Source organism: Anolis sagrei, chromosome 2 (assembly GCF_037176765.1).
Source record: "Anolis sagrei isolate rAnoSag1 chromosome 2, rAnoSag1.mat, whole genome shotgun sequence".
Taxonomy (NCBI): Eukaryota; Metazoa; Chordata; class Lepidosauria; order Squamata; family Dactyloidae; genus Anolis; species Anolis sagrei.
In genome coordinates, this window is record NC_090022.1 from 229,737,580 (window position 1) to 229,758,566 (window position 20,987).

General features: G+C 38.9%; 1 protein-coding gene and 1 pseudogene across 2 annotated transcripts; both read left to right on the forward strand.

Annotated features, from left to right (window-relative positions):
• Positions 1 to 243: 243 nt before the first annotated feature.
• LOC132766453 (acetylserotonin O-methyltransferase-like) lies at positions 244 to 20,412 on the forward strand. Of its 2 annotated transcripts, none has more exons than XM_067464454.1 (8): positions 244 to 383; positions 7,120 to 7,294; positions 7,676 to 7,805; positions 10,159 to 10,227; positions 11,264 to 11,382; positions 13,908 to 14,048; positions 16,484 to 16,606; positions 19,376 to 20,412. In XM_067464454.1, the coding sequence occupies exons 1-8, from the start codon at positions 318 to 320 to the stop codon at positions 19,582 to 19,584; spliced, it is 1,032 nt and encodes a 343-aa protein (XP_067320555.1). In that variant the 5' UTR covers positions 244 to 317; the 3' UTR covers positions 19,585 to 20,412. The 2 variants fall into 2 exon arrangements, with proteins under 2 accessions (XP_067320555.1, XP_067320556.1); XM_067464455.1 differs by having other exon boundaries at positions 16,484 to 16,597.
• LOC132767308 (large ribosomal subunit protein eL39 pseudogene) lies at positions 8,792 to 9,106 on the forward strand (annotated as a pseudogene).
• Positions 20,413 to 20,987: the final 575 nt, after the last annotated feature.

Here is a 20,987-nt window from a genome sequence, read left to right on the forward strand (position 1 = left end):
CCTTTTGCACGTTAAGGTCATTATTGCTAATCTCCCTCCAAAATAGTGAGCTGACTTCTTGCTCTTCATCCTTTTCACATAGTTCAGATTAGATGGGAATTTGGGGGGCAATTGTGACATGTTTTCATAAATCCAGTCCATCCTTTTTGGCATCAAATGGTTAACAATTTCTTAATGGCCCCTATGTTTCACAACACAGGCATTTAGCAAAAACAACACAGTAATAAAATAGGACACCAGAGAGCTTCTTTCTTTGAGAAACAGCAAAAGCTCAGAAACATCTAGGGAGGAGCTGTCTGAGAGAACAGAAAAGAAGGATGGACAGTACAGAAGAACTGGCAAAAATCTTATTTCAGCATCAACATGGATTTATCATTACGAAGGTAAGAGCAATGGATATTGCCTATACGTATATTGAAGCTTTAATAACTCATTTCTCAGTTTGCTTTAAATATTTTTTTGATTTGAAAACAAATAAGATGGGGATAAAACTAGTGGCAATGTCACAAAAAAAAAAAAAAGAATTATTAAAGGACACCTTATGCATTCCAGCTAGATTGTAGTTACTGTTTCATTTAGCAGCTGCACTTTCCACTTATGCATTATGATTAAGGGTTCATCTATACCAGTGGTTCTCAACCTTCCTAACGCCGCGACCCCTTAATACAGCTCCTCATGTTGTGGTGACCCCCAACCCTAAAATTATTTTCATTGCTACTTCATAGCTGGAATTTTGCTACTGTTATGAATCATCATGTAAATATCTGATAGGCAGGATGTATTTTCATTCTCTGGACCTTGGGAGTTGTAGTTGCTGGAATTTATAGTTCACCTACAATCAGTGCATTGTGAACCCCACCAGAGATGGAATTAACTCAAACTTGGCACACAGAATGCCCATGACCAACACAAAATAATGAAAGGGTTAGGTGAGCATTGGCCTTGAGTTTGGGAGTTGTAGTTCACCTATCTCCAGAAAGCACTGTGGACTCAAACAATGATAGATCTGGACTAAATTTGGCACAAATACTCAATATGCCCAAATGTGAACACTGGTGAAGTTTGGGGAAAACAGACCTTGACATTTGGGAGTTGTGGTTTCTGGGATTTATAGTTCACCTACAATCAGAGAGCATTCTGAACCCCACCAATGATAGAATTGGGCCAGACTTCCCACACAGAACTCCCATGACCAGCAGAAAATACTGTGTATCCTGATGGTCTTTGGCGACTCCTCTGACACCCCCTCGCAACCCCCACAGGGGTCCCGACCCCCAGGTTGAGAAACACTGATCTATACTGACCATTAGGGACAGTTTGGAACTGAAACGCTTGGATGTCTTCACAATAACAACAACAACAACAACAACAACAACAACAACACTTTATTTATATCCTGTCCTATCTCCTAGTGGAGATTCCGTGGTTTAGAAGAGATATTGTCAAGCATTTAATGCTGTGAGAAGCTGAACAATGACTATTACTCTGACTTGTTACGGGAAAGAAGTTGTGCCATGGGGCTGGAGCAAAGGACCATATTTGCTTGAGTTTAATGTGCCATTGAATCTAATGCACACCTCAATTTTCAAAACCCTGAAACCAAAAAAAAAAAAAAAAAAGGGGGGGGGGATTTGTTGCCAGATGTAATGTTCAGTGGCAAAAAGTGTGCTCTTTGTAATTTGGCCTAAAAAGGTGTGTATTACAGTTGCTGCATACTTAGAATTCCTCCTTTAAAAACCAAAAAATCATAACACCAAAGCATCCAGCAATGGAAAGGGAAACCTTGGGATACATCAATGCTGTAGAATGAATCCACTTTAATTGCTTTGTTTCAGTGTTATGGAATCATGGGAGCTGTAGTTTCTTTGCAAAGGATGCTGATGCCTCAACAGACTACAAATCCCAGGGTTGCATTTAAATTAAAGATGACGTCCCTCAAATAGGAACTCCAGATGGTCCTGAAACAGTTTCCCCTTTTGCTTTGGCTCACCCCTAAGATTGCTGTATAATGAGCACCCTAATTTTGGTGAGGTAATTTAGCCCAAAAGGTGAGCATTAGATGGAATAAATCAGACCTCCCAAGAGGTCTTGGACTACCAAACCTCAAGTTATATTATCATTCAAATCAAATAAGATATATTGTAGAAAGTTTAGCAAAACAAAAGAGTTTGGAATGGCTGGAAGATGATAAAAAATTAGAACTGAAATTAGAATATATTTTTATAGGGGTAATAGAGGAAAGGGTAAAAAGAAATGGTATAATAATTTAAACAACCCCCTTAAAAAAATATTTTGGAAATTTGGGGAAGATATTAAAAAAAACCCCTAATGCCAGGTATTTCTCCTATCATGCCAGTTCTAATGACAGAAAACTTTCCAGCAAATTTGAAAAAAGAACTTGAAGTAGAACTTAATGGAAGAGGTTTAATGAAAGTAAAAGACTGGGACCTGAAGATGGTAAATATGGAAAGGATAAAAGAGGAATTAAGAGACTTAGATTGGTACAAGTATCTACAATTGGATAAATGGTCAAGTGATATAAGGAAAAAGTATAATGCGGGTAGGGAATATACAAAAATAGAAAAGATGATAACTCAAGGGGAGACTAAAGAAGATAATATAACAGTAAAAGATACAGTAAGTGATATCTATAAACTATTATTAATGAATGAACAGGGATTATTTGAAGGAAGTATGGGAAGTAGATTTGGGGGAAAAGTGAATAATCAGGAATGGGCAAAGATATGGAGTATGAGATTACTAAAATATGTCTATAAGAATCAAGGAAAATTACTATAAAACATTATGTAGGTGGTATCTAACTCCCATTAGATTAAATCAGATTGATAAAAAATACTCAAATCAGTGTTGAAGAGGCTGTCAGGAAATAGGGACGTACCTTCATATGTGGTGGTCATGTAAAATTATACAAACATTTTGGGAAAGCATATTCAAAGAAATAAGAGCAATAATAAAAATAGAGATTAAGATTACACCAAAATTAGCATTATTACTTATACATGACAATATAATTCCATCAAAAGAGGAGAAAGAATTGGTTTCTACCTTGATAACAGCAACTAAATTGCTAATAGAAAAATACTGGAAAGAAAAAAAAGAAATTAAATTAGAAGAATGGTATAGGGAAATTTGGAATATAGCTATTAATGATAAGCTAACTTGCAATATTAAAATTAAATTGAAACAAACAGATTTCTGGAAAATATGGGGAAAATTTATTGAGTATATTTTTAATGAGGGAAAGGGGTATAAGCCAGCAACAGAAACAATGACATTTTGGAATTGTGAAATAACATAGAATCATAGAATCAAAGAGTTGGAAGAGACCTCATGGGCCATTCAGTCCAACCCCCTGCCAAGAAGCAGGAATATTGCATTCAAATCACCCCTGACAGATGGCCATCCAGCCTCTGCTTAAAAGCTTCCAAAGAAGGAGCCTCCACCACACTCCGGGGCAGAGAGTTCCACTGCTGAACGGCTCTCACAGTCAGGAAGTTCTTCCTAATGTTCAGATGGAATCTCCTCTCTTGTAGTTTGAAGCCATTGTTCTGCGTCCTAGTCTCCAAGGAAGCAGAAAACAAGCTTGCTCCCTCTTCCCTGTGGCTTCCTCTCACATATTTATACATGGCTATCATATCTCCTCTCAGCCTTCTCTTCTTCAGGCTAAACATGCCCAGTTCCCTAAGCCGCTCCTCATAGGGCTTGTTCTCCAGACCCTTGATCATTTTAGATTGGTGATTAGATTGGTCCTGATGAAGGCACAAACTAAGGGTAAGGGTAAGGGGAAAATGGTATAATACTAATTATAAAGAAATAAAGCATGTATAAGTAGATAAAAGGTGTGTGGTAGAGATATACGTAGTATAAGTTATTTATTTATTTAAAACTTTTATATCCCAATCTTCTCACTTCCGTAGAGGGACTCAGACTGGCTTTCAGCAAGGATTCAATGCTACTAATACAAGTTAAAACATCATACAACAATAAAAGATTAAAATACTAGGGCTGGGCAGTTTCGTTTCGTAATTTCGTAATTAGTTAAAAATTCGTTATTTTTTTTGATAACGAAGCGATTTTGAACCATTCTGGAGCATCTAAAAAATGAAATGAATTTTTCAATTCGTTTCGTAATTGCTTCGTATTAGTTTTGAAATCGTTTCGAAATCGTTTCGTTATTATTTCCACATGTCTGGGGCAAGTTTTATAGCTTTTGTTTGTTTAATCAGTGAAAAAAAATTATAAATATCACACCAACAGTCAACAACAGAGGGAGAGGGAAGCTTCAAAAGTTCCCCCTGTCCCATTTGGAGGTTTTTTAGCGTATTGTGCGGTCGCGTCCGCCATTAATGAAATCGTTTCGTAATTTATGAAATTTCGTAAATATCGAACTTTTTTAAAGAAAAATTTCGGAATTCTTTTAAATATCGAAACGCAAAAAACCCCAAAAAACGAATCGAGTTTAGAAACAAATTTTTCCGTGGTTGCCCAGCCCTATAAAATACATATAGATAAAATACATATATACCAAATTGCCAAGGTAAAATCATGTTCAACTCAGTCCACAAATGTGGTCACTCACTTTGGTCTGTAATGGAAAGTTTAAACAAATGATAAGAAATATGTTTAAAGATGTTTTTGATTTCTTTTGCTGTTAGATTGTATATAATATGACATACTCTTCTGTCTAAGATGTTGTAAAAAGAGGGAAGAATGTATGCTTATACATTTTGTTTGATAAATTTATTTATTTTTTCAAAAAAGATGGAATAAATCAGGTAATATTGCATTGTTGTCCTCTTCCTGACAGACTTTCATGTAAGACTTGATTTAAGGGCTTCCCTAATGATCATTTAGTGAGTAGCCTTATTTATTTATTTATTTATTTACTTTATTTGTATACCGCTCTTCTCAGCCATTAGGCCTTACTCTTAATGGCAGTCATTAAGGCCAGGACATTCACATGTTTAAGAGGACAAATGCTATTAACGAAGAAAGCCCAGGCTAGGAGGAACTCTGCATTTTCTCCCAAATAAATCATTTTCTGCCTCTGAAGTGATTTCAGCTAGAACTGCAGATAAGAAGGTCAGTATCTGGTGAGTTTCTGCTAAACCAGATCAGACAGGACAATTATTCCAGTTTGAAGGCAAACTACAGAAGTTTATTACAATTTGGCCAAAAGGGGTGCAAGAACCACTTTACTGGTCAAAATATACAAGCATAACTTCATATAAAACTACAAGACATTATATATACTTTGACAGTTATTCTGTCTTCTCACACCTCCTCCTGAGAAATGGACCAGCTAGGATCCACACAGGGATTGGCTAGAGGTCTCTCTGACATCACAGACAGGAAGAGGAAATCCCCTTGGCGGGAAAAATAACAGCTGATTATTGGTAGTTTTAAAGGTCTAATTCGTGCCAGAGACTCTCCCCTGGAAGGCGTGAAACTGAAGGAAATGATGATGTGTGTATGCAGATGATTCCTTGATTGATTAGACCACCTCATCACATTGAGAGGGAAAGCATTAGTGGCCATGCCTTTAAGAGTAGAGAATCCCCTCTTATGTTATCAGGAGTCCTGTCTCATGTTCCGCCTCCCCATCACACTCACATTCACAAATGAAAACAAGGTTGGTACTCGTATTTTTTGTTTTTAATCAGGAGAAACAACACTGTGCAAAAACCAAGAGATCCCTTGCCCTGCTCAAAGCCCCTCACATTAAAAGAGACTGACACCAATGTGAAACCACTTCTTTCCAAAGGGTCCTACTGTTCTGCCCCAAACCCCATATGATACAAGAGACAGTGATCCAGGTTAAAACAATTGCTTTCCATGAGATTGTATGGTTCTGCATCAAAGCCCATAGGATACAACAGACAGCTGATGACTGGGCAATGAAACAAGACAGGAAAATGTACTCCTATATTTACACCTGTTTTTCAGTTTTAAATATAGGAGTAAAGTATGATAAGAGGTAGGAGCTCTGAACACAGTTGCTGGCTTGTGTTCAGGGTTCCCTCTTTTCAGGACATTTCTGCCTCTTTTCTACCCTGGAACATGTGATGAGTTCTGTGCCTCTCTATGCTTGAGAAATGTCCTACAAGGGAGACATTTCTCAATGTGATTAGGTCGATTGCTGGAGTTCCCTCCTTTCAGGACACTTCTGTCTCTTTTTAACCATGGAGGGCTATGCTTGACGGCCAGAAGTAGTTTAACTCGTGTGATGAGTTCAGTGCCTCTCCATGCTTGAAAAAAGGCTGAAGTGTCCTATGACTGGGAAATTTCCCAATGTGATAAAGTGGTATGTGTTCAGTTCCATGAGGACAAAGGTGCAAGACCCAGAGAACAAAGGGTGATAATCCTTGGTGACCAGAGGTTTGGCTGCCGTTTCAGAGGACTAATGTATACATATTTGTTTAGCCTTTTCTTCTGTGAGGACAATGAGCTTCCAGTCATATTTAAACATGTAAACAGTGTCAACAAAGCCCTGTTGATAAAGGGATTATCTATCTTGTATACACACACAAAGGAATTGATCTTATCCAGCTTAAGAGGTTGTTGGGGAAAACCTTCTTGTTCAGCAATCACTGTTGTCGCTGGGTCCTTTCGAAGCCTCCAGCAGCTTCAATATTGTGGAACTTTGAAAGACTGAAGAAGGTTTTAAAAATAAAAGAAAAATCATATGTCTTGCTTCAAGCCTCATTGAGGTCCACAAATAATTAAGGAGGGGGATGCCGTGACTTGACAAAACCTCCAAGAACTTTGCATACAATGGCTGTGAATCCAGGCAAGTCTCCACAGTTCATTGGTACATTAACAAGAGGCTGACAGGAACTGCATAACTTAGAATTGGTCCTTCCGGTACCTGCTTGATACAGCAATAGTTTTCTTGTATGTTATAAAATCATCTTGTGTCTACCTTACAATATTTTCAGTATTGTATTTGATCATCCTTGCTATGTCAATAGAGGATGTTTGCTGATACCTGACAAATTTAAAAATGGACAATTACAGCAGCAACAGTAGCAAATCTAACTATTACAACTGTAAAGTATCGGAATTTTGCCCTTTCTGTTTTATTCTTTATGTTTGCAGATTATGTCTACTGCCTGTGAGTTAGGAGTATTTGATCTGCTTTTGGAGTCTGGAGGCTTCCTCTCCTCAGCGGAGATCGCTGAACGTCTGGGCACCAGCCACATGGGAATGCAAAGGCTGCTGGAGGTCTGTGTGGGTTCCAAATTACTAAGAATGGAGAGGAAGGACAATGAAGGTAATCACATCAGGAAAAGAGATCAACTTGGATTGTCTGTTGGTGGGAAAACATGGCAGTCCTTAAAAGTAGAGTTGCACCCTTGACTCCCACCTTCAAAAACTGGAGACTCAGAATAACTTTGAGGTCTGGCTATCATTTCTAATGTATCATGACCTAAGGCAACATTACTGCAGGGTATTTGTAGAGTGGTTGTGATTTGCTTTCTGCTGAGACTGAAGGACTGTGGCTTTCCCAAAATTCTTTTCAGAATCTAGGAGGAATAAAAACCCTGGTTTCTTTCATATTCCAATCCTGCAACCACTGCAAGCAGATTTTCCCTACCTGTCAGCTATCTGATATCTCAGAGTTTTACAAAATAATGTTTTGTCTCTTTTAAAGGTTTTTATGGAAACACAGACCTTGCCAATCTCTTCCTGGCTAAATCAAGTCCAAAGTCCCAGTATCAATACACAAGGTTTTTCGCTGATTTTCTTTATTCGGGGCTTCAGAACTTGACAAAAGCTGTAAGGTAAGAAGTAAGCACAAACTATCAGGGATGGAAACTTTGTCATATGCTGTAAAGTTGGTTTTGATTTACAGAAACTGTATCAATTAGAGATGTCCAAGCAACCCAGTTTTTACACTCCTTTTAGTCAAATCCAAATTTATCTCTCATATGATATGTTCCACATATATATTATATAGACATAGTGATAGAATGCACAAAATACTCTTACCACTTTAAAACTATTATGTTCCCTCCTGTCATCAACTTCAAAGTTTCATCTATGCTAACAATCATGCCATCACTGCCCAAGCAGGGAGATTTGAAAAGGTTGAAGAGAAACTCTCCAAAACTTTAGGTGCTCTTACTGCCTGCTACAGGGGAAACCAGCTGATCCCTAATCCATCTAAAACAGAGACATGTACTTCTCATCTCAACATCTGAGGATTATCTGGGAAGGAATCCCACTGGAGCATTGCAGCACACCAAAATACCTGGGTGTCACTCTGGACCGTGCTCTGACTTATAAGAAGCACTGCTTGACTACGAAGCAAAATGTGGGTGCTAGAAACAATATCATACGAAACTACCTGGCACAATCTGGGGATCACAACTAGATACAGTGAAGACATCTGACCTTCCGCTTTCTACTCTGTTGCTGAGTATGTATCCGCAGTGTGAAACACATCTCACCACGCTAAAACAGTGGATGTGGTTCTTCATGCTGCATTATTACAGGATGTCTACACCCTACACCACTGGAGAAATTATATTGTTTAGCCGGTACTGCACCACTTGACATCTGCCAGGAAGTAGCAGCCAATACTGAAAGGATCAAGGCAGTGACATCTCTGGCCCATCCCCTGTTTGGATATCAGCCAGGAACCTCAATCCATGACTGATATCAGATGAGAGACTCCTCCCTGGGCACATAGAAGACTGGGCGACTTGGAAGGCGCTGAACAGACTGCACTCTGCCACCATGAGATGCAGAGTCAACCTTAAGAAATGGGGCCACTTTTCCTTTCAGCCATTGGCGTTGTCGGCAGAGCTGTGGGCATGTCGTCCCACAAGACATTCAAGATCAAGCGCTTCCTGGCTAAGAAGCAGAAGCAGAACCGGCTGATTTCCCAATAGATCCGGAAAGAAACCGGCAATAAGAACAGGTACAACTTCATTGAAGGCACTGGAGGAGGACCAAGCTGGGCCTGTGAGGAGCTCCCAAGCCCCAGAATGGCCCTTTTCGACCAATCCACCACAGCTCTTATTTTTCAGGGCCGAACGCCGTCAACATATTGTGCACTTTTCCTTTCTTTCCTGAAACTTTTGAGATTTCTTCCCCTAAGAATTAAACCCAAATTAAGGGGGGGGGGCACAAAGTGGAGTCCACGACATGTATAATAGAAACCACCTATTACAATGCAGTCAGAGCCCTGCCACATGCCCAATGGAGGACCTTCTTACAACAACACCAGAGGCACTCCAAGTGACCAGGTACTGGTCAAATGACATTTAGTGTAATGCCAAGTTTTAAATCTTTGTTTGTGTTTTTAAATACATTACAACTGTACCCTCAGTGCGCTTCTGATACAATAAATAAATTTGATCATTTGCATTTATCTCCTTTTCCCTCTCCCTTTCCCCATCTCATACTGCTTTACCTCTTTTCCTTTGCACCCACTCAATACAATTTCTCCCTCTCTGCCAGGTATTGAAGGTGAAAATAAGGGACACAACAACAGTAACACGTTTGAAAGGGAGGGCCCAACCTCCTTTTCCTGCCTCCTCATCATAGCTCCTCTCCAGGCCTGAAAGTGGGGGGGGGGGGGGGGGTTCAGCAATTACCACAATAGGGAGGGAGGGCCCCTTTGCTATCTGGAGTGGAACCCACTTCCCCTGGGTGCCCAGAAGGAAATAGTAGCAAGAGGACACTGCTGCCACTTCCTCAACTTGGAGGGGAAGTGGGAGAGGCTAGTCGTGCCTGGACTCACTTCTGCTGAATGCTTACATTGGAAGAGCATGTTCAGATCAGAAATGTCCACTACACTACCCATTTCCATGGTGTAGTGGAAATATGGGACAATTGACATCCTGGGAAATAATATAATAGTATATAACAAAAATACCACTTGTATAACATAAACAATGATATAATTCAACAACAGTATATAAACATGCTGCACTGTTAACCTCACAGCGACAACAAACAGTATGGTGCAAACTTTTAGTACAGTTGTATTTTCTTATAAGTAGCCTACCACAATTCTCCTGTCTAGAATATGTATGAGGTGTTTTCAATATAATGGAGGAACATGACATTCAGTTTGGCAGTGATGTTGTTTAATCTTTTTGTAATTGTAAAAATGTTCTATTTCAGGGAAGGAAAACACCAGGTACCACTGCTATTTGACACTTCAGAAAAAAACATTTATACGAACTTTTGCAGGTAAACCTAATATGTTTCTATATTTTCTACTTGAAGATCCTTTTTGTATGGTGGTATAATTCTTGTGTAAATATGCCAAATATATGGGCCTGGAAGATATTCCACATCAAAGAGACAAAAGATAACCTTATACTCACAGAGTTACATGATTGTGTATTATTGTTACCTGAATTCCAGTCACATTTATAGTGTCTTCCATTTTCCCCCCATCCCTCTAATGTTGTTTTTGGTGGATCTCACTTGGATTGAATTCCAAATAAGCAAAATGATTCATTGGTTGTTGTTGTTGTTGTTGTTGTTGTTGTTGTTGTTGTCTTTATTTATATCCCACCTTTCTCCCCATGAGGACTCAAGGCGGATAACATCTATCCCTGCTAAATATTTTAAAAAGAGCAATACAAAAGTTAAAAAACAAACAAATAATAACTGTGGTAAAAACCAGAATTAAAATACAGCAAATACGTTAAAATGGTCTTTAAAATTCATATCCCTCCCAATCCCACCCGCCTGGAGCCATATAGGGCTTTGAAGGTCAAAATCTGCACTTCCAATTATTGCTTCCTTTAACAAAACATGCTTCTTTCTGAAATCAGAAACTCCTCAATTCCTAATTTATTGTAAAGGATATATAATTTATTGTAAGGTGTATATAATGTGCTTGTATATAAGTTGACCTCAAGTGTGCATTGAGGGGAGATTCTGGGACCAATACTCTGTAGTTCGGCAGAGAGTGGAAAGAACCAATATCCCTCTGGGAGCCAAGTCACTGTCCATGGCAGAAGCTGTGCTTCATTTAGGTTGTTCCAGGACAGAAAAACAAGAATGGCTTTTCACCATTGATGGGAAATGGGAATGATGGGAATGGCTTTTTTTAAATAAAGAGTTAAGGTGCAGAAAATACATGATTTTTAATTAAATTTCTAGACTTACACATGAGCATATACAGCATCTTCTCTTTACAGATGTTAGTGGTATATCAGTTTTTGTATATAGTCATCTATGCAGCTGATCTCCCACTCTGATTTCGATTTCCTAGTTCAGAGGAAAGGTTGCAAGGATTCCAAAATGCCATGGAGGATGCCTGGAGTCTGTACGGTCAGGAGGTGATATCTGCATTTGACCTCTCTGGTTTCCACATTGTTTGTGATTTGGGAGGTAAGTACCAGTTGCCTTTCTTTATTTGCAGTTTGAAATCCAATTAATTTGGGGGATGATCTCCCAGGTTGCATTTTGCACCTGTGATTCTTTGATAGTATAACCTATAGTAATTTTCCTTCCTTCTGCACCAACAACCATATGTTTGTTTGACCATTACTTTAATGGGGAATATTCCATTTATAAGGTAGATTTTGTTGAAGATCCATAACTCTATAACTGGCCAATAATAACTAAAGTTAGCTAGAGCCTGTTCAAGAGCTGTTAAGAAACCTGCAATGATTAAGAGGTAGCTGAAACTGTTTAGAAGTAGAGTTGTTTTGTTTTTTTGGGTTTTTTTTTTAGAAGACATATCTCCCATCTTCCAGCTTGATTTTTCAGATACGTGTCATCAAGAAGTGTCCATGTAAGCTTTCATTTAGATGTCAACCAAGTAAGTTCTGGAAGCATCTTAGGACTTTTCTTAGCTCTCCAGAAAGCAGGTGTTTTTATAAATCAGTTGTTGGAAGCCAGCAGTTATCTATTCCTTTGCCATAAACAACTGCCTTATCTTTTCATTTGTTGTCTTTTCTGTCTTGCTGCTGCTGTAACCTCCTCCACACAAAATTTACATGTAATGTTTTGACCATGAACCAGAATTGCTTCTAATTTTATTTTGAAGGACATGGACCAGAATTACTTCTAATTTTACTTTGCAAGACATGGATCAGAATTACTTCTACTTTTTTTCTAGAAAAATGTCCTCGTCCTCCCCTGAAATTCTGTAGCTTCGAGTTATTCTTCAAAATGTTTGTGTTTTTGCATAGAAACTAACATTTTCCACCTAGAAAACAGTTTCCTAAACACCTCTGTGCGGAAATATTGCTTGTATACAGAAATTCCATTTTCTGAGCACAAAAGTACATATTTTGTGATGAATAATAACCTCATCAGATGGGTCGTGGGTATTGCATGCATCATGGTGAATCCAGTGGTGTCCATCGGGGGGCGTGGGGAACCCAGTGCTCACATCTTATGTTGCCCAACTCACCCAAGTCCCCATCCCATACTTGGCTTCCCCCCATTGACTTCTATTTAACACGGGAAGTGTCCTGTGTTACCACTGTGGCATCATGTGCTGGTTTGCTTATACTTTTATGATGGAGCTCCAGCAGAAGTTGGTCTACATCATGGAATGGGAGCCAGCGGGCTCCATCATTAAAGTACAGGTGAACTAGTGCATGCTGCCGAAAATGATCTCATGTGATGAAATCATCAGTCCTAGACTGCAAAGATTCTTCTCAATTTAGCATTATTAGGGTTTCCCAACAATTCAGCACATTAAAGCATTCTCAAATGTTTTTATAATATTCCTAAATTTGGCAGTTTTATACTAACAGATATTCCCAACGTAAGTATTATGTCAAGTAATATTAGATGAAATTCAGTGGTGAGGGATCTCTGAAATCAAGATTTCTCCAGCATACCCATGTTCTATTGTTGTTGTTAATTGCCATCAGGTCAATTTCAATACCCCTCTAGCTTTATTTGAGCCCCTTGATTCATACTGTATATCCCAATTTTTGTTGTTAAGCAATTTGTATTTGTCTTCCCTTTTTTATATGACTCCTGTAATAATGCAATATGTACTTTGTTTTCCTTATACAATTTGAATAGTTTGTGTCTCTTAACCAGTGTTGAAAGTCCATTTGTGTTTACTGACATAATATTGATACTATCACCCATCATGATTGGTTTGTTCTTTTGTCACTCTCCACATGATTTTATTAGTCAATATTACTTTTCTGTTTTAAACCGTTCCCTATCTTCCATTCCCTGGAATCCTTCCCTCCCTTGCCCCCTTTGTCCCCCTCCCACATCTGGCTTCTGATTCCCACCCCTGAGCCAAGGGAGGAATAGCTGAGTGAAATATCCTCGCCATCATCCAGATTACTCCCTGGGGATGAGCTTCCCTGTCCTCTCCCTGTCCTCTGTTTAGATCCCCTTCCCCAAGTAAGAATAAATGGCATACATTATATCTACTAGCATTCTACTATTCTACTCTTCTATTATTTCAATTGTTGAGTCTTATAGGCCTCATGTAGAGCCTTACCTTGTCAGAGACTCCACCTCTATTAGTATTTCCTTTTAATGCTAACACCACTGGCAGACTCTATAATTTAACATAGATCTAGTTACTCTAATTGACAATTCCGTATGTATGTGTCTTTGTGTGCATGTATGTTTTTAAGTATAGCCCATGACACAAAATATTTAACTGTTATTTAATTTTTATATTCAGATCTTAATGGATATCTTGTTTTAATTGTATTGTGCCTTACCTGCTGTTAGACTGCTTATGTTTCTATATCAGGGAAAGGGTGGGATAAAAATACATAAATAAATAAAAATAAAAATACTAAGTTCTGACTTTTCATGATTTGCCCTTTTGCTCCTAATAGCATGTGACTCTAGCCTTTAAGGAAATTCAACTTACTGAATATTTTGCATTCCATTTGCTTTCTCTCTCACACTTTTTTTTAAAGGAGGTAGTGATGCCTTTGCCAAACAATACATTTCATTATATCCAAATTCAACTGTGACTATTTTTGACCTACCTGAAGTGGTGGAAAATGCAAAGAAGAGTTCTCTGTTCTCAGAGGAATACCGGATAAATTTCCAGAGTGGTGAGATATGGTTTCAGTCATTATACCTAGTTTCAAACAAGACATTTATAAAAGTACCAGAAACCAACAGTGTATAAATTCCTTTTTTTAATGAAAGAAGCATGAAGCCCTTCCAGAGAGGTCCTATATCCCAGGATCTGATCCCAGATTTTCTGCTTTAAACTGGATTATATGAGTTCACACTGCCAGATAATCTGGGATAAACAAAAAAGCTGGGATCAGATTCTGGGATATAGGGCCTGCCTGGAAGGGCCCACAGAGTGATCAGTGGGCCCTTCCAGTGGGCCCCAGGGAGTGAGCCCACAGAGTGACCAGTGGAAGAGGAGACAATTGGGGCTGAGATATAAGCTCTTTCATTCCCCCTCTTTTTCTATACTGAGGCCAATTGCCTCTTTCCTACCCCTTGAGGTTATTTCTTTCCTCTTAAAGTAGTTGATTTAGTTATTTGTTTCCTTTGTTGAGGCCCCTTCTACACTGCCAATAATCCAGACGATGAAAGCAGAAAATCCACATTATCTGATTTCAACTGTATTTTCTTAGTCTACATTGCCATATAATCCAGTTTAAAGCAGATAACGTGTATTTTATACAGCTGTGTAAAAGGGGCCTGAGAACATCTAACCATGGAGCTTCATCCTCAGTAAAGGTTGGCAGTTTACCCAACACTGATGACAAACACCTTTCTTGCAAGTACCTATTGCTAAATTATTTTTATCTATCTGCTTAGCTATCACAAGATGAATTTCCTGAAGTAATCCGTGGCCCTTTATACACTGCCATATAATCCAGATGATCAAAGCAGATAATCCAAATAATCTTCTTTGATCTGGATTATATGAGTCTACACTGCCAGATAATCCAGTTCAAAACAGATAATCTGGATTTTAAATGGAAGTATAGAAGTATAGAAGTATACAATTATGTTCCACCCACTTGTATTGCCTTAAATTGACTATATTCTGCACAAAACAGAAAGCTATATGTTCCTACAATTGTCACAAGCCCAAGGCTTTCTATGAGTTAGATGGGGCAACTACACAATAGAATTAATCTAGTTTGCTTTAATTGCCATGAAGTTGTCGTTTTGCAAGGTCTTCAACCCTATCTGTTAAAAAATGCAGGTGATTTTAGGTTTATATTCTATTGCATTGAGCTATGGCAGTGAAAGTGGTGTCAAACTGCATTAATTTTACAGTTTAGATGCACCCAGAGTGAGACAATTACACCTGGCAGCAGTAGCTGAGAAAACATTGGTAGTTATCTGAGGGCCCTTCCACACAGCCATATAATCCAGAATATCAAGGCAGATCATCCACAATATATGCTTTGAATTGGATTATCTGAGTCCACACTGTCACATAATCCAGTTCAATGTGGATTTTATACAAGAATGTGGAAAGGCTCTGAGTAATCCTCCTGATCCTTCAGGAAGGCCTTCTACCAGACGATAGATCTATGTGTGCCTCTATCAATTTCAACCTCTGCATTGCTCTAAAACAGTGTTTCTCAACCTTTCTAATGCCATTCCTCATGTTGTGGTGACTCCCAACCATAACATTATTTTTTTGCTACTTCATAACTGTAATTATGCTACTGTTATGAATCGTAATGTAAATATCTGATTTGAAGGATTTTTTTTCATTCATTGGACCAAATTTGGCACGAATACCCGATACACCCAAATTTTGAATACTGGTGGGGTGGGGTTGATTTTGTCATTTGGGGGTTGTAGTTGCAGGGATTTATAGTTCACTTACAATCAAAGAGCATTCTGAATTCCATTAACGATGGAATTGAACCAATTTTCGTACACAGAACTCCCATGACCAACAGAAAATACTGGAAGGGTTTTGTAGGCATTGACCTTGATTTTTGTAGTTCACCTACATCGAGAGAGCACTGTGGACTCAAACAATGATGGATCTGGACCAAACTTGGCATGAATACTCAATATGCCCAAATGGGAACACTGTTGGAGTTTGGGGAAAATAAACCTTGACATTTGAGAGATGCTGGGATTTATAGGTCACCTACAATTAAAGAGAGTTCTGAACCCCACCAATGATAGAATTGTGCCAAATTTCCCTCACAGATCTCCCATGACCAACAGAAAATACTGTGTTTTCTGATGGTCTTTGGTGACCTCTCTGACACCCCCTCACAACCCTCTCAGGGGTCCTGACCCCCAGGTTGAGAAACACTGCTATAAAATAACCTTGCTGAGAAAGATATTGTCCTTCCAATGATGGAAAAGTAAATTCCACTGTCAGATTAGCATTCTTCTTTACATTGCATGAGGGCTCTTATCCTTTTCTACTGGCAATATGATTAATCTAATCTAACCTAATAATAGAGTTTTCCAAAAGATAGAAATAATTGTTCTCTGTATTAATCATGATGCTGAAATAAACAGATGCCTCTATCCAATATTACAGGGGATTTTTTTAATGATCCAATTCCTGAAGCTGATCTGTATATATTGGCTAGAGTTGTCCATAGCTGGGATGATGAGAAGTGTTTGGCTCTGCTGAAAAAACTACACAAGGCTGGTAAGACTGGTATGTATTAGGCTTGGTTGATAAAAAAAATGGTTCTAAACTCACTTCGGAAGTAGGGGGCGCTGGTGGTTTGATTCTAAAGTCTCTTCCGAATTTTTCTGAAAAAAGTAGGAACTTTCCGAAACTTCTGAATCGTTAAGTTCATGGTGGGTGCGATTGCACAATATGCGGAAAAGAGCACTGGCATTGGGGAAATGTCAGGAGCGTCTCCCTCCCTTGCTTTTAGACCAATCCTGATGAAACTTTATATACTGCTAGAACACATCCTCCTCTGTTAGCATACCAAATTTCAACATATTCAGATGATCCACTGATTGTTAAGAAATGTTTTAATCAATTGCAGAAATAATTTATTTTTAAAAAAGTAAAAGAGGTACCTCCTTGAATTTTCAAGGAAATGGCATAACGTTATAGGGGATCACTCCCCCCCCCCAAACTTTTAGACACATTCATACATCTACCAATTTTTGGTACATTTTAAAATCTTGATAGAATCTTTTTATTTAAAAAATGAATTTCTCTCATATTAACCAAAAGAAGAAATCAATATCAGCCTGTTTCCCTGACAAGTGGAGGCTAGCATTGCACCTTGCCCCTCAATGAGCAAGTCCTGCCCCAGCAGAAGGAACCCTCAGAGGGGGGCATGCCAATCTGTGCCTTCCCTGACCTGGGAAAGTCCCCAATGTGCAGCTCAGTCTCTGCAGTGATGGGAAATGTAGTCTGAACTCCTAGAAGCCTGACTCATAACCCAGAAAGAAGGCAGATCAACTCACCCCCCACCCCTAAATAGACTACCTTGGGTAACTCTTCCCCTGCTTTGGAAAGACACCAGGCAACTTATGTTCAGGAGTGTTAGGATTTTTTTTTTAAAAAACACAACCCAGAAAGAAGGGAGACGCCCCAATAAAAAAGCAAAGCTTTAGAGAACAAAGAAGTAGTTTCCCAAACTCTTTCTATTAATTTTCCCTCCCTCTTCCTCCCAAACAAACAAACCCTCCCGAACAAATTTTTCCTTCTTCTCTCTCTCTCTTCTCTCTCCCTCCCTCTCTCTAAAAAAAAAACCCCTTCCCTTTCTTCTCCCTTCTGCCTTCCTCCCTTCTCCTTTGACTCCAATCCACCACCCACCCAACAGTGGCAGGACAAAACAGCAGCACAGAACTCCCAAGCCGCAACCTCCCTCGTCCCTTCACTGGCTGGAATGAGCGTTTCCAGGCATGTGCTTGGGTTTATAAGCAGCAATGGCTGTCAGACACTGGATAACCCCTCCCACCCTCCCCAAAACATAAGCCCTGATTGGCTGGGAGGCAAGCATCTTAGACTGCACCTCCCAGCAGGCTTATTTTCATCCAAAACACTTAGTCATAGTTCTGACTCGACTTCCGCACCATTGTAATCAATGGCCCAAGGCAATTGGAAACTATGGGGGACTTCTGCCTTATGGATACATGTCGGAAATCCCTCCAGAAGCCAAAAACATCTGGCTTTATTTCCGAGTTCCACAATATCCGAGCCAACACGCCCATGTCTACTAAGTGTACTTATTAGTATGGGATGGAGACAAGACTGCTCTGTACAGCCTATGATGAAGAACTGAGAATTCCTGGACTCACAATAAATAATGCTTTTAATTTGGTTGCAAGGGTCCCAGTTTCCATCCAAACTGGTATCTACAGAAACTAGCAGCAATAATTCTGGATTTTAAGACATATTATTTTCTAGTCTTTTAAGGAGGGCCTAGGGATTAAACCTGTGCTCTAAAATTGAGCTCTTCTACCATGTCTTCTCCAAGTCTTCTTCTTTTGTCTTCTGGAGGCATCTTTCAGTCTTCCAATGTCTTCAAATATTAAGTGAATTGTGAGTTATCAGTCCCATTATCTATATAGGAGCCCGTCCTGCAGAATTCTGGGATTTGTAGTTTAGTGAGACTCAGGACCTCTCTGGCCAAATAGGATTTAAAGTGGATAGATACTCTCGTGCAGGTTTCCTCAAACATTTTAAGCTGAGGTCAGGCTCATGGTGGAGTGTGGTGGGAACTATAGTTTGAAAAAAATGAACAAATTCCTATGCACACCATACATATCTTATTTGAAGTACAAAAAACCATGAAAGAATAATACAATATTAAAAAGGAATAATTTTTTTTAACAAACATAAACTTGCCAGTATTTCATTGGGAAGTGTGGGCCTGCTTTTGGCTTATGTGATAGTCAAGTTAATTAGTATTGTTGTTGTTGTGTGCCTTCAAGTTGTTTCAGATTTAGGGTGACCCTCAATCTAATGTTCAAGGGAAGGGATAAATGATCTTGGTGGCCCACATCTAGTCTGTGGACCTTAGTTTGGGGACTCCTCCTATAGTGTGATGAAGTCCAATTTTTCATTATCACAAGAGTGAGAACACTGCGTAAAAGATCTTGCTGTAGAAAAGGGGGCATGCAATTTTTGCCTATTTGTTGTAGGGACCCTCAAATTGGAGGGAACCCACTGGCCTGTGCTGCAGAGAGAGATCCATTGCCTACTAGATACCATGAGAAATGCAGTATCAGTATAGTTCCATGTCATCCCATCTCATCCGCCAAAGGATTGATCATGTGTGCTGAAATGTGCATGTGTAGTTGGTGTGAGGCAAAAGAGTTGTTCATTCTTCCAGTGGATATATATCTTCTTTCTTTGTGCACTGACAGACATTCTCAAGTATTTCTCATGAGAAAAATACTCAAAAATGGACAGTAATAGGTGATGACATCCTCTCTTTCCGAATTCAATTGACAGGTTGTGGTGTATTAATAGTGGAGATGGTTCTCAATGAAGACAGAAGTGGGCCTTTAGCAGCCCACATCTTCTCCATACTACTGCTGATTGTCTTAGAAGGAAAAGAACGGACCGCATCCGAGTACAATGCACTCCTTGGCGCAGCTGGATTCAAGGATGTCCAGTTCAAGAAAGGACAACTCCTTGATGCTGTTTATGGAAGAAAATAAAACATCTCTCTTTAATTTCACGATTATCTCACTGTTAAAGTGTTATTCTCATGAAGTTCCGAACACTCTTTCTGTGTATGTTATTAATGAAGAAAATCAGATAAGATAGGATTAGCTAGGAGACTTTGTAGCAGATTGCTTTTACCTGAGACTACTGAGAAAGGCGAGAGTTTTTACCCGCACCTGAGGCTGGATCTACACTGCCCTACATACCAGGATCTGACCCCAGATTATCTGCGCTGAACTCGATTATATGAGTCTAAGATAGATAAGGCAATGTAGATCCATCCTGAGTTAATTTGAAAGCAAATTGCTCCACACTCTGAACTCAGGCTGCCACAATTGAAGGAAAGTGAAAAGAGGTAAAGTAAGGGGATATATAAACTGGGGCTGGATCTACAATGCGGTAGCATCCAGTTCAAAGCAGATAATCTGGATTCAGAAACTGGATTATATGACAGTGTAGATGGCACCTGGGATATTTTAAAAGCATCACAGAAAGTGGGATGAAAGGATTGATTGGAATTATCCCTGCAAAACTGGAAGAGTTGGTGGGCATGCTGTAGGAAATTAAAAACAAAAACAAAAACAAACAAAACCTGCATTCTCTACATTTTTGTTCATTCCTTTGTGAATAGACACAGAGAAAACTGTTTTCACTGCTGTTCTACAATTTAGACTATACATTCATTCATTCTACTCTGAGTGTCATCTTCTTAAGCTGTTTTAATAGTAAAAATTAGTAAATACATTGAATAATCCTAAATTTTGTATTTCACTTCTGATAATAGTAATAAAGGTTTTGGTTCTCTCTATTGTCTATGCTAATATTGATGCAAGTCCTCCAATATTTTTGTTTGTTTGGTGGCAGTGATACAATAGGAATTTGCAAATCACAGGTGAGTGATTCAGCTCAGACAATAAAAGTGTATAATGTTACAGGTAAGTAAAGTTTGAAAAACACAGAGGAGAGATTTAAAATCCTCAGGATGGGATTTGTAAACTCAAATATATATTTCAGGGATTCTTCAAACTGGCAAAAAGCCAATTTGATTATAGCTTTAGATAATTTTAATTTTAATTTTTATAAATATGCATACGATATTTCCCTGTCCTGGTGTTTTCCTTATGAATATCCTATACCTAAAAAGCAGTTTTCCCTTTTTTTTCCTCATCTTCATTTTATGCAAGTAGGTGTTTGTACACATATAAACATTGAATATGAGATAATGCAGCAGTGGCTCCCAAATGCTAGTTGTCCAGGTGTTTTGGACTTCAACTCCAAAGCCCCAGTCAGGCTAACAGTTGAAATGATAGAAGATGAAGTTCAAAACACCCAGGCAATGAAAGTTTGGGAACTACTGCCATGTAAGAATGGGAAATCTGTTGATCTCCAGATCCTG

Excerpts from the sequence above, each read along its gene's own strand:
- LOC132766453 (XM_067464454.1), top strand. The coding sequence starts at position 318 with ATGGACAGTACAGAAGAACTGGCAAAAATCTTATTTCAGCATCAACAT. Across the intron at positions 384-7,119 it reads ATGGATTTATCATTACGAAG|ATTATGTCTACTGCCTGTGA; the intron begins GTAAGAGCAATG and ends TTATGTTTGCAG. Across the intron at positions 16,607-19,375 it reads ACACAAGGCTGGTAAGACTG|GTTGTGGTGTATTAATAGTG; the intron begins GTATGTATTAGG and ends TTCAATTGACAG.